Genomic DNA, 12,222 nt, shown 5'->3' on the forward strand with positions numbered 1-12,222 from the left:
ATAAACACCTAATTAATATTGACAAATTCCTTTTGCTTTCCTACAAGCTGTAGCACAACTTATGCAAAGCAAAATATAAAAGCAGAAAACAGGGAAAAGGAGCAGCGTGTGGCAGACATCATCCTTTGTCAAGCTACCATCGGTTTTACTCACTGAGCTGCCCAAAGTAATTTAGCAAAAGAAGTAAGCATCAGATAAAATTTGCGGGAGTGAAACCAAAGATTATGACTCTCACCGAGGAAATATTGAGCAAATACATCGAATATTATGCATTTTCAGGGAAAACTGTTTGGATAAATTTCAGAAACCGCTGAGAGTAGAACTCAGGGTCTACTGCTGAGATGGAAATAGAATCAAACTGAAGTGATTTGTAGGCATGTTCAATTTTCTTAGTCATGTTATATTCCTGCAGAATGTCGATGATTCCTAGATAAAGAACCACGTCGTAAACTTCATGGATCAACTCCGTCCCGTCATCTCTAGGGATATGTTCTGCCCTTGCAGGCATGTTGACTCCTAGCTGGATTTGGAGCCTGGTAACATTGAAACATCATTAGAATTTAGGGCATCGAACCATCAGATCAACATACTGATATAAGCATATGTGAACCATCGATTTGATGTCAACTGTTGAGGCCACTGTCGGGAAGTGGTGAAGCATAGTCACCACACACACAGGGTAGAGGGCAGCTCACCTTGCTGTGCCTGGAAGAAGCAGATCCACTTCCACAAAACCAGCCGCTGATGCACGCAAACGGCTTCCTCGAATATGAGGACCGACGACAACACTATTTCCATCACTTACACGTGGGACTAAAACAAGGCCTTGTGGGTAGTTGAAAATCTCATCCTCCTGTGTATCTGAAGTGAATATAGTCGAAACAAGAAAAAAATTACCACATAAAAAATGTATTAAGGTATTAACCAGCATAAAACAGATATTACTTTTTTCCGACAAAAACCATCACTTTTGAGCTGCAAGAAACAAATCCGAAGTCCCTCAACTGGGTTTTATACCAAAAAACAAAAACAAAGCAAATTTGCAGTTGGTTGCATCGATGGGTGCCTTTGAGAAGGATACCCCAAGATGTGTTGAAGTGGTTCACCTTCAGATGTACCCAGGTCTTGTAGATAATAGCTTAGAAAAGCCAATTATAAAATTAACATAAGTGGTTATCATGCTAATTAGAAAGTGCAACAAATGTCTAAAAATGCATGGTTGCATCTTCGGAGTAGTGCACTACCACAAATTAAAAGAAAGAAGGATAGAAAAGAAGCCAATTTTCACATAACATTTATATGCGTTGCATCTCTTCTGCTTAATTAGAAAGGTGTTGTGCAAATGTATGGGCATCACCGTATCAGTAGCAATAATCTACAGTCAATTAGTGTCTGCAAGTCTGTGATAATGTCATATTGATTCCATATATTGGTTCAACTATCAATAGAGTTAATTCAAGATAAAACTTGGATAGTATGGATCAAGGTTTACAGTTTCGAATAATACCACCCGGTACGGGCAGTACATACCAGTCCGACAACATACCGGTACACGGACCGCCCGCTACTGGGCGGAACGTTTAACATCATCCCGTATCAGACGATACAGGGTTATATCGAGCGGTAACGATCGAAATTGCCTAGCACAGCTCGGTAACGGTCGATTTCGACCGTTATCGCTCGGTAGCAATGCAATTTGACTGTTGAAGCTCTTTCTCATAAGTTTTTAAACTCATCTTCTCCCCTATTTCATTCCATTTCACTCTCATACTCTCATAAACTATCTAAGACTCTTTTTTTTCTCACATTTACACTCTCCTAAACTCTATAAAGCAATGATTTGTGAATTAAATTGAGGTTAAATTGGGAAGATTAAGATGAAGCTTTGACATTCACTAATACATGCCTTAGGAGCCACCTCGGACAAATGTGATTCATGACAATCAACTTACGATCATCACCACATTGATACACCGATATCATACGGTATATCAATACACTATGTCGTGGGATCAATTTCACGATTGGATCCAACAAACATATCATATTGATATGCAGATATATAGGATCGAAAACCCCGATCTACCACTTGTGGAGGTTCATCGTTTATTTTGGTGGTAAAATCAATAATCAGGTATATCTACATATGTGATTATTTAATTCATTTGAATTTTAAAGTTTATATTGTAACAAACAAGTTCTTTAATTTCGAATAATACCGCCTGCACCGGGCGGTACATACCGATCCGTCAGCAAACTGGTACACAGATTGCCAGCTACCGAGCAGTATTTTACATATATATATATATATATATATATATATATATATATATATATATATATACGACGTTGCCTCTCTTCTCCCCATACGGGGCGACGTCGCTGAGGCAAATCATAGATTTTTTTTTTTACTTGTATAAATAAATAAATTATATATATATATATATATATATATATATAAAGGCGACGTCGCATTTTTTTTTTACCTTTATATATATATATAAATATAAATAAAAGATTATATATATATAGGTAATGTCGCCTTGTTTTTCTATGACGTCGCCCCACCTAGGGAGAAGAGAGGTGGCGCCACCTCGCGTGGGGGAGAAGATTCGAGGACATCGTCAAAAATATTTTTTTTTACTTTATATATATATATATATATATATATATATACACTGAACGAGTATACTACTCGGTATACAGTATCGTATCGTACTGAGCGAATCTCGAAACTCCCGTACGATAAGATATTTCAATCCTTAGTAACAAAATAATCTAACAATTCAAATGATTTATCTGTAGATATTTCAATATTTATAGAAGGACAATTCATAACAGACCGAAATACGAACCTTGCATAATGCTATTCCTCAAAGTTTGAAAAAGATATGTGATACTATTCTTACCTAATTTACATTGATTTTGCTAAACTTAACTATATTTATTTCTAATTTAAAAATTCTATCCTAACTTGTTTTAAGTTTTCAGGTATTTTCGGAGGATTTTACAACTAAATTTGTTGAATCTAGGATTTTGATGATGAAATCAATTTATGAAGTTATGATCTAATCAACGTTTGAGTAACGTAGGACTATCTTCGATCATGAAAAGACAAATCGATAGAAGTAGGAAGAATCAGACGTTGGGCCGAAATGAAACATGTCAGAAGATTGGACGTCAGGCTAGAGGACTAGTCGATATGCCGAAAGGATCTCGTGCTATAAGTTCAGGCATCGGGCCAGAAGAATCGAACATTGCACCAATGAGATCGGATGTTGCGGGAGGTCAACATGTCAATTGGGCAATACGTCGAAGGAGAGGACACATTTGGATACAAAGTCAGTCTGTCATCATGTCATCACCTTAAGCTAGAAGTAATCAAGCATGTCAGTTTTGAGATCATAGCATTTCCTTTTCGCTATTAGTTACCAGCATTTTAACCACAAACAACTTTATCAAGTTTCACTCGTATTATCAATATCTATCATGCTTTTGCATGCAAAACTGCTTAGATGTCCCCATACTTGGAACAAGTAGCAATATCTATCATACTTTTGGCACTTCAATTAACTTTCTTCACGTAAATTGATAATTACTTTTAACGAGGCAATTTAATTCCTAGCAGGAAAAGTATTATCACCTTCTTCTGGTCGAGCAGTCAATCCATCTGATGTCACATTTTGATGAAAAGATACATAGGATTGTAAGTGTCGCGGAGCTCTATAATGCACACCTAGTAATAGACTGTAATCCATTATGCGCTGAGTCTCCAAGAATTTGCTGTCAATTTCAATTTGTCTGCAAAAACCATTATAAGAGTACAAGAAAGATTTGAATAATCTAAACAGACCAAAGGTTTTAGATAAATTATAATAGGAAATGAAGATATGATACACCCAATGAATTGATTGTAAATCTCATCAGTTAATATAAAATATTGGTGAAATACTTTCATGAAGATGCTTAAGTTGAGGCATAGTTAAATTGTAATGTATTTATGTTCAAAATAACTGGACATGGGGTTTAATTACAAAGCTGAATTTCCTAGAACCATGAGGTTTACGTATAACATGTGTGGTGAATCTACTGGATCACTATTGTAACTATACCTTCTGCCAACTTTATAGACCCAACACTTCTCAAATATATTCTGCCACTGGTAATATTCAAGTCACAAGGAAGAAGACACATTTGGATACAAAGTCAACAATATGATAACAATTTCAGATCTCACAGACACAAATCCTTGTGATGCAATATCTGAAAAATCAAATTTAGCATAAAAGTTTCTAGTCCAATTAAACTATGATGCTCTCAATGGCATGTTACTCTATCTGCTTGCTGATCTTTATCTAGCCATTTTGGTATATGACTAATTTTCAGCTATATGCTTGGTCAATGCTGCAGATTTGCAGCATTTGCATTTTTGCATCCATATTTTCTATACTTCATTGTTAGAGCAACTTTTGCCCCCACATATTGCCTATTAGAGAATACAATAAAAGGTGAAATAAACAAGCTTCTTTCATGAAAAACCTATTACATCCCTTGAGATCTAATTCAACCACCAGGTACACCATTTTTTTCCTACAAAATTTAATCATTTTCCAAGAACAGATTTCTATGGTCTTATCAATTCAAAGAATACATTATATCATCTGAAGCATCTACCATTCACTTGTACGATCACTTTTAAGTTCTGATAATAACACAGAACATGCATCGCAATCAGAAATAACTTGCAAACTTCAGGCACTGGTTCTCATGGGCTATTCTCCACTAAAGCTAATAATGTTTCACTCAAGGAGGATCTAGATGGAATGCACACTGGTTTCTTTTTCAAGAAGCCTTCATGGTTGCATATCCTCAAATGAATTATTAACTAATAGGAATTTGTATATTACTTAAGTTTTTCAAGTTACTGCACAACAAGATAATAGTCGATGTTATAATTATTTGGGGTCAACAATATTGAACTTTTTCTGGTATTGAGCTCTGTACAAAGCAATATCTAAAATTTCAAGTTACTCTGGGCACTAAAACTTTCTAGCAACCATGTATAATGATAAGCAGTTTATGTGGACATATACCCACAATTGATAACTGAGAAAGCATATGAGTTGTTGAATTTATGATATTATAAAATACACATATGCAATCAATAAGCTATCAAATTTGAATATGAAGGGGTCTTTAGGTAAAGAATCCAAATAATCCAACTAGGGCAATGAACACATCAGAATGCCTATTTCCTTCCTTTTCTTACAAACTATGTAAGACATTGATTATTACTTGTAGGAAAGCAAAAAAAGAAAGAGGAACTTAAAAGCAACATAATATTGGCAAGAATATATTTTTTTTACTTGAGTAAAGCATCTCTCCAAGAAGGTTCCAAATAAAAGCAGTAATCTAGATCCAAGTCTTTAAGGGTTGTGTTCTCATCTATTTCAACATTATCAGTTGACCGCCCCAAGGATGATCCTTTCAAATCAAATCTACGGTGAATTCTCAATTCTGTGCAAAACATGTTTCCCATTACAACGAACCGGAACTGCAAATAGAAAGAGACAAGATCAACATCTAAGAACTTGACTAGACTGCTTAAAAGAAATGACAGAATATGGAAAACAAGAGACAATTGTGTGAAAGTAATAATATGTCAAAGACCATGGTGCTTGTTACCTTTTGCCCACTAGAAGGTTTAACCCTGTGAAGGCCAAAAAATTTAGTGATGAGTGTATTTTCATAAGTACGCACATGATGGTAATAGTTGGGAAGCATTCGCAACAAGACCTACATAAATTACAAAACTAGTCAAACTATATTGTATATGATTTTGGCTAAATTAACAATAACTAAAAACTCATTGATTCCTCAAGCTGATATGTAAGGAAATTGACAACTGATAGCTGAAAGACAACCCCGTCCCACAAATTTGGCAGATAATTCCAAAATAATAGAATGACCATAACAGATACATGATTCTAGTTATCTCAAGTATTTCATGAAAAGGTAGATAAACAAAAGATAATATTGTATAAAATAAAAAATATTTGCCCATGAAGATAGCATTGGGTGCAAAAAAAAAGAAAGAAAAAAAGACATGCTGAGAATCAAGAAAAAATATCCCTTAAATATACGATAGGGTGCAGAAAATAAAACTATATTAAAATAGCTTGAGTTAAGCAACTAGTTAACAAACATAGAATTGCAAAGAATATTTGATTTCTTAAAGCTGGGATGCTATTAGTTGCAAAGAAGTTCCAGATGTACATTTAAACAGTGACTTCAGCACCTACAAAAAGACAAGGGCAAAAGTAAAACATTTACCAACTTATAGGTTCATTGATTTTAATCTTGGAAAAGTTAACATAAAATGATGGAATATTGTACATGCTTAATATAGCCAAGAAAATCATATTTAGAACCATGCCCAGAAGCATTTTCAATTTATTGTTACAACATTTGACAAGAAGAGAAGTTTTAAGGTGAAAACAAATTAATAGTTTGTCTTATCACAGCAATATATAAGTGTTTACTTCAAAATTTGTTTCCATGTTCGTCTTTCTTCAATCCCTGAAACATTGATCTATATCCAATTTGAAGAGAGAAATACCTTAACCTCAGATTTGCGGAGGGTCTTAATCATGAACCGATCATCCTGAGAAAGAAAGAAGATACTACCACTCTTCCCTGGAGAAGAAAGCTCTCTCAGTGCAGCACTACCACATATTGACATCATATAATCTGCAGCATCAATCTTGAACATCTCCCGTAAATTTCTGCAATTAAAACATGTAATGATCATGCATAAAAAAATATGACTACATATGAAGGAGACTTCCATATATATTTATTAGGTGTATTTTTTATGAAAGAACACTAAAAACAAAGATTTAGTAGACTGAACAACATGCCTTGTCCATGTTCTACATTTATATTCCACTCAAGACTATTGTGGAATGCACAAATAATGGATGACTGCAACCAGAAAACTTCGACATAGAATTTTAAAAAGAGGTTGAAATTAGTATACAGCCGACATTAAGATCCTGTAGTTCCAAATTGAGCCTTGCAACATACTCAGTTACACAATTAAAAAGGTTACAATATGTATACATATGTATATAGAAATCCAAGGAATCAAACAGTGCTATCAAACAGCATAAGATAGCAGCAGCATTTTGTAATTTTAGTTTCTTCTTTGTTTTCTCATTTTATTTCACTTCTTCCTTGTCCTTTTTCTTCGGTCTCCTTCCTCCTCTAGGAACCCCGTGATACAATCAAGAAATTGGCTAGAGTTGTATCAGGTTTGGCCAATAATGACCTAAATCAAGAATTTCAGCAGACCTCGCTGAGAAATAATGATTTTATTGTTATTATTCAATATGGGCTGAAAGAACGCCAGAATCACCGAAACTCAGAGATACAATCTGAAACTGAAAAATTAGTGCAAGTGGAAACAATGAAATGAACACAAATGCCCTAACTTAAGATATGAGAGAAATTTCTGACATTCCCTGTGATGTCACCAACTCAACAATTTAGTGGGGCGGCACCAGGATGGTAGAAGGCCTTAGTCCTTAGTACTAGGTAGTTGGAGTTCTGTATATGCCACCGGGCTTCCTAGATTATGATTATCGCAGGTTCTTGAATATGTTCAATCTTTTACATGTGCAACTCAAGGTGGTACAGGGCAGAGATGATGCACAGTTGGTCCAACCGGACTGGTTTCTGTAGTGATGAGGGCAACCTACCACTTGGCAGTAAACAAATCTGCGCTTCCATTATTGACTTATATGATCAAAGCGAGAAAGGGTGCTAGAGTAAGGATCTATAATCTTGTAAATTTTCGACTACAGTTGCAATCCATTTCAAAGCATTCTCTTTTGTGCCTTTCCAGAAAACTACAAAAAGAATAGGTTTCAAAGACCTAGAAAAGTTAAACCAGAAAATTGAATATATGCCATAATTCCAGCACATGAAAAGTTGCTATTACATACCTGAACACCATTGGACAATAGTCTTTCCATTTAAAATCTTCTGCACGATGAGGAGGTGTGAGCTGTGAACCTTCTTTTGGAAAGTTCATCCAAAAGCTTGCTCTAGGCCCAAAGTCTGAGGCACGAACTTCACGTCTTTGTATTGGTGTAATTTTTCCTACAGTATACCTGGGCATTAAAAACATGTCTGTTGAGAGTCCAAACCTTCTGAAATTCAGTTTCCAAAACAAATGTTTACAGAATACACCGCTACAATAGAATGCTAGTGAACAAATGTGTGTACAAATTTTCTACTCAATATTTGATAATAAATCTAAAATCTTTTTCTATTCAATATTCATTTACTTGAATTTTCGAGCCAGAAATATAATCACCACATACTACAAAAGGAGAAGCAATTAATGGCTTTGGCATTAAATTTTTGCTTGTGTCAGAGACTTGTAGCTTTTGTTAGAAACGAGCTTAAGAAAAAAGCTGAAATAGACGATGCTCTCTGCTTCATTAAGGTTGCAATAAGAAGGGAACAGTAGCAATACCAATTAGCAGGATGTGCCAATCTCTATATACAGGACACATTGATTAAGCACATCTGCAAATTACTGATAACATTGATTATGCCAAAAGCATGCCCTACATTCAAATAATTTGGATATGTAAATATTATGCGTGTAGTCAATTGTCATACTCATTATGCAGTAGCAAACCTTTCTAATAGGAACCCCATTCGAGTGTCAAGAATTAAATTGTCCAGGCACCAATTTCGTCTACATCAAGCATATATCTGACTGTCTCAACTTGACAAGTTTTTTGAACTTTGCCAAGATCAAAGAAGGGACTCATAAACAAAAAAAAAAGGAAAATAACACAACCCTGTTGGTGCATATTTAACTTCAATGTACATTGTTTCAAAATATAGATCAATTAGAGATCTCTAATATAAAAAGAGTCAATACGATAAACAAATATAATGTGCATGAACAATCAGCAAGGAAAAAGCCAGTGATGAATGCTGAAATGAAACCAAGACAGTAATCATCAATAAAAATGCAACAAGTACTTGCTAAAGCACAGTCGAGAAAGAAAATGAGAAGTCAGTGCAACGTGGAATAAATATGATTTCAAAAAATAAATATTCATGAATCTAAAATCTCAGAAATCTTTATTTTACCTGATTCCAAGCTGAAGGCTGAGCATTAGATCATAACTCCTATGTCCTTTTATTATTGCCTCGCCTGGCTTTTTTATTTCCTTCATCAGTCTCTTTTGACGTCTCTTTGCTTTTCTAGGTGACATTAAAAAGCTGTTGCTGATTACTACCTCACTAATTAAAACTCCTTGCATGTACTCCCTCTCAAGGATTGGAACATTTGTATCAACTGCTTTTTCATCACTCTCTGCAACAGATTCTAGTGTCATATCATGTCCAATAACTTTTTCTATAGCAACCTCGAGACTCCACCGCCGCTCCAACGACACATGTTTGGCCCGAGACTGCTCAAAATTTATCAGGTGTCCTTTGGGAACACTTATAGTTGGAACGTTACCTGATTCTCGAGTTTCACCGACCTTCATGTTTCCCATATCAACAGATGAAGCATGAAGGATGCGTGAGCCATGGTTTTGTCTCTTGAAATCAGGTAACAGGCCTCGCTTTCTTAAAGCATTAAGATAAAGTTCTTGTCCAGCTGGAATTTTGCTTCCATGTGGATAGAAGAATCCTTTTCCATCCTTCAAACCTCTGGTCCATGTTCCAACATAGCAGCCACTATCAACCCAAGTATAGACTCCAAAACCATGCATCATTCCATCCAACCAATTACCTTCATACGAGTCACCATTTTTCCAAGTAAAAGTACCCTTCCCAGACATTTTTCCTCCTTTCATGTTACCAATATACATGTTTTCATTAGCCCAAGCATACTTACCATGGCCTTCTATCACTCCCTGGATCCAAGATCCTTCAAAGATATCTCCATTAGGATATGTTTGATATCCCAGACCATGTCTGAGATTTAACTTCCACCGTCCCTTGTAGGTCAAGTTGTCTGGTCCACTGTAGGTGCCATTCCCATGCATGTATCCACCAGAAAATTCTCCATCATAAACAGCTCCTGAAGACCACATGATTTTTCCATGCCCATGCCTCATCCCTCTCCTCCACTCGCCCTCGTAAGCACAACCATTGGACCAAACATATTTCCCTGATCCCTCTGGCACGTTACCCAGTAATGTGCCACAATACTTGTCCCCACTGGGAAGTGTAACCTCAGTAACCCTAAAGCTAACATACGAACTAGAGGCAAGAGTATCCTGACTATTGAACAGATGGACTGAGAGGCCTTTGTCATCAATGCAACCAGTGTCATGCGATGATCCTCTGCAACACGAAAGTCTCTCCACATCATCAACATGCGCCCCAGGGAGTGACATGCATAACTTACAAAAAGGATTTAATCCCTCAGCGGAAGGAAATCTTCAGCTGCAACAATGTAGCAAAAAAGGAAACATTAAAATGCCATAAAGAATTTCCTGGTGGCCTAGGCAAATACTAACTTCCTAGAATATTCTCCAGTCAAAAGTTAAATGAAGAGACAAATTATAAGGTACAGGAAATTTTTGAATCCCTGAAGCATATTCTAATAAATTCCATAACCTTAGATGAAGGTCAACAAAAGAGAAAAGCTAAGAGGCTGCACCAAGGGCTTACCTATTCAGTTACATTTACAAGTCATAGATCCAGATGCGTGTTTAAATGTGCCTGTTACAAACCCATTCCTTGATGATGTCATCTCACATATAATTTGGCTCCTTCAAATACAGTTTCGGTGTAATCCAACTTGCTTCTTTTGCATTGTAGTATACCTAAACTCTCATTTACATCTAATTGGTATATTACTAGTAGTGGGCGTCCAAATCATGTTTTGCTTTTCAGATTCCCATAGTTCTATTTCAAAATTAATAAAAGATATGTTGCTTAAGTAATGTTGTATTTTCTAAACGAAAAACATAGAAACAAGTTGCAACAAGCAAAGTGCATATATGAATATAAATCACTTGATAGACACATCATGAACTTACATCAGGTAATCTCTTCAGAAATCTCATCATATAAATTCATGGAAGAATCTTACAGAAACAAAACTAAGTATAGGACACTTTGCCAGAGAACTAGACATTCCATTAAAAGAACCAGAAGTACAAGATTTCGGAATTATATCAATTTTATTATATGGCTTATCCATTGCTCAAAAGCATTCAAAAAAAATCCAGAAACAAAAGATCGTAATGTCTCAAAACTACACCAATTATTTGGCCAAAGGCACATCATCAAATAAAGACCTAAAACACACTTCCTTGATATCGTTCAACTGATCCAGATTGACGTTGCTTAAACTTTTGTATATTAATAAGCCAACCACCATCTTTTGACTGATGCAACTTAACATAAAGAAAGCATCATCTCCACGAGGTGACTTATTGAAGCCATAAGTCCGTTCTGACCATCAGCAGATTGAGTGGGAAGTAAACTAAGCATCATCGAATTCCAGCTCATATATTGCTTATAAATCAACCTCTGAAGGACCACAAATTCGCAAACTCTTAGCAGCAAAAAACGAAATCTAGGTTAGGAGAAATTTAGCGAATCGGAGGAACTCCGCACGACCAAGATCCAAGATCCATGTTCGCAAAATAACTAAAAATCCAAGTGAAGAACGAGAAGAAGATGCGATGAAAGAGCTAGGCCACGCCCAAGATCAGACCCTCGGAAGAAGGCGAGAAGAGAAATAAATGACCGACAGATCGACAGGTTACCGATTGGACGACGGCCAGTCGATCCAGAGACTCGTCGTGAGCAGGGAGCGAGAGGAAGCGAGACCCCCGAGGGGTGGGCCGTCACCTTGCGGTGGTGGTTTGGTACCGCCGCCTCTGTTTCTCTCTCTCTGTCGGGAGTGGAGACTTTGTGTCCGTTTTGGTGGGTCGTTTGCCGTTTTCTCATGGTGGAGATGGGTTTTCGACTTTAAAAAAGGAAGGGGGTGGGCGGGGGAAGGTAAACGAGAATGGGTTACGTCGATCGACGGTGGGTGGTGGCGGAGGATTCGGAGCAGCAGCGGGTTATCGAGAGGCGGGGTTCACCCTAGTTGTTACCCATCGCTGGATGGTCGGGTGGACGGTGGCCCCAGCGGCGGGTCCCACACTGAGTCCTGCACACCATGGA

The 12,222-nt window shown here is 36.7% G+C and overlaps 1 protein-coding gene across 1 annotated transcript; it reads right to left on the bottom strand.

Moving 5' to 3' along the window:
* Window positions 1-210: 210 nt before the first annotated feature.
* Window positions 211-12,015, bottom strand: LOC135636715 (phosphatidylinositol 4-phosphate 5-kinase 9-like). Its single transcript, XM_065148650.1, has 9 exons — window positions 11,820-12,015; window positions 9,175-10,485; window positions 8,007-8,174; window positions 6,620-6,785; window positions 5,686-5,796; window positions 5,367-5,554; window positions 3,644-3,801; window positions 696-861; window positions 211-533 (listed from the first exon to the last, which is right to left on the bottom strand). Exons 2-9 carry the CDS (start codon window positions 10,434-10,436, stop codon window positions 266-268), a joined length of 2,487 nt encoding a protein of 828 aa, XP_065004722.1. The 5' UTR covers window positions 10,437-10,485; window positions 11,820-12,015; the 3' UTR covers window positions 211-265.
* Window positions 12,016-12,222: the final 207 nt, after the last annotated feature.

This window comes from Musa acuminata, chromosome BXJ3-4 (assembly GCF_036884655.1).
Source record: "Musa acuminata AAA Group cultivar baxijiao chromosome BXJ3-4, Cavendish_Baxijiao_AAA, whole genome shotgun sequence".
NCBI classification, from domain to species: Eukaryota; Viridiplantae; Streptophyta; class Magnoliopsida; order Zingiberales; family Musaceae; genus Musa; species Musa acuminata.

Bases quoted from the DNA above. Each gene is read 5' to 3' on its own strand.
- LOC135636715 (XM_065148650.1), bottom strand. From the start codon at position 10,436: ATGTCACTCCCTGGGGCGCATGTTGATGATGTGGAGAGACTTTCGTGT. The intron at 5,797-6,619 runs GTATTTCTCTCT...TAATTTATGTAG, and splicing joins TCCGCAAATCTGAGGTTAAG to GTCTTGTTGCGAATGCTTCC. The intron at 5,555-5,685 runs GTAACAAGCACC...TTCTATTTGCAG, and splicing joins AACCTTCTAGTGGGCAAAAG to TTCCGGTTCGTTGTAATGGG.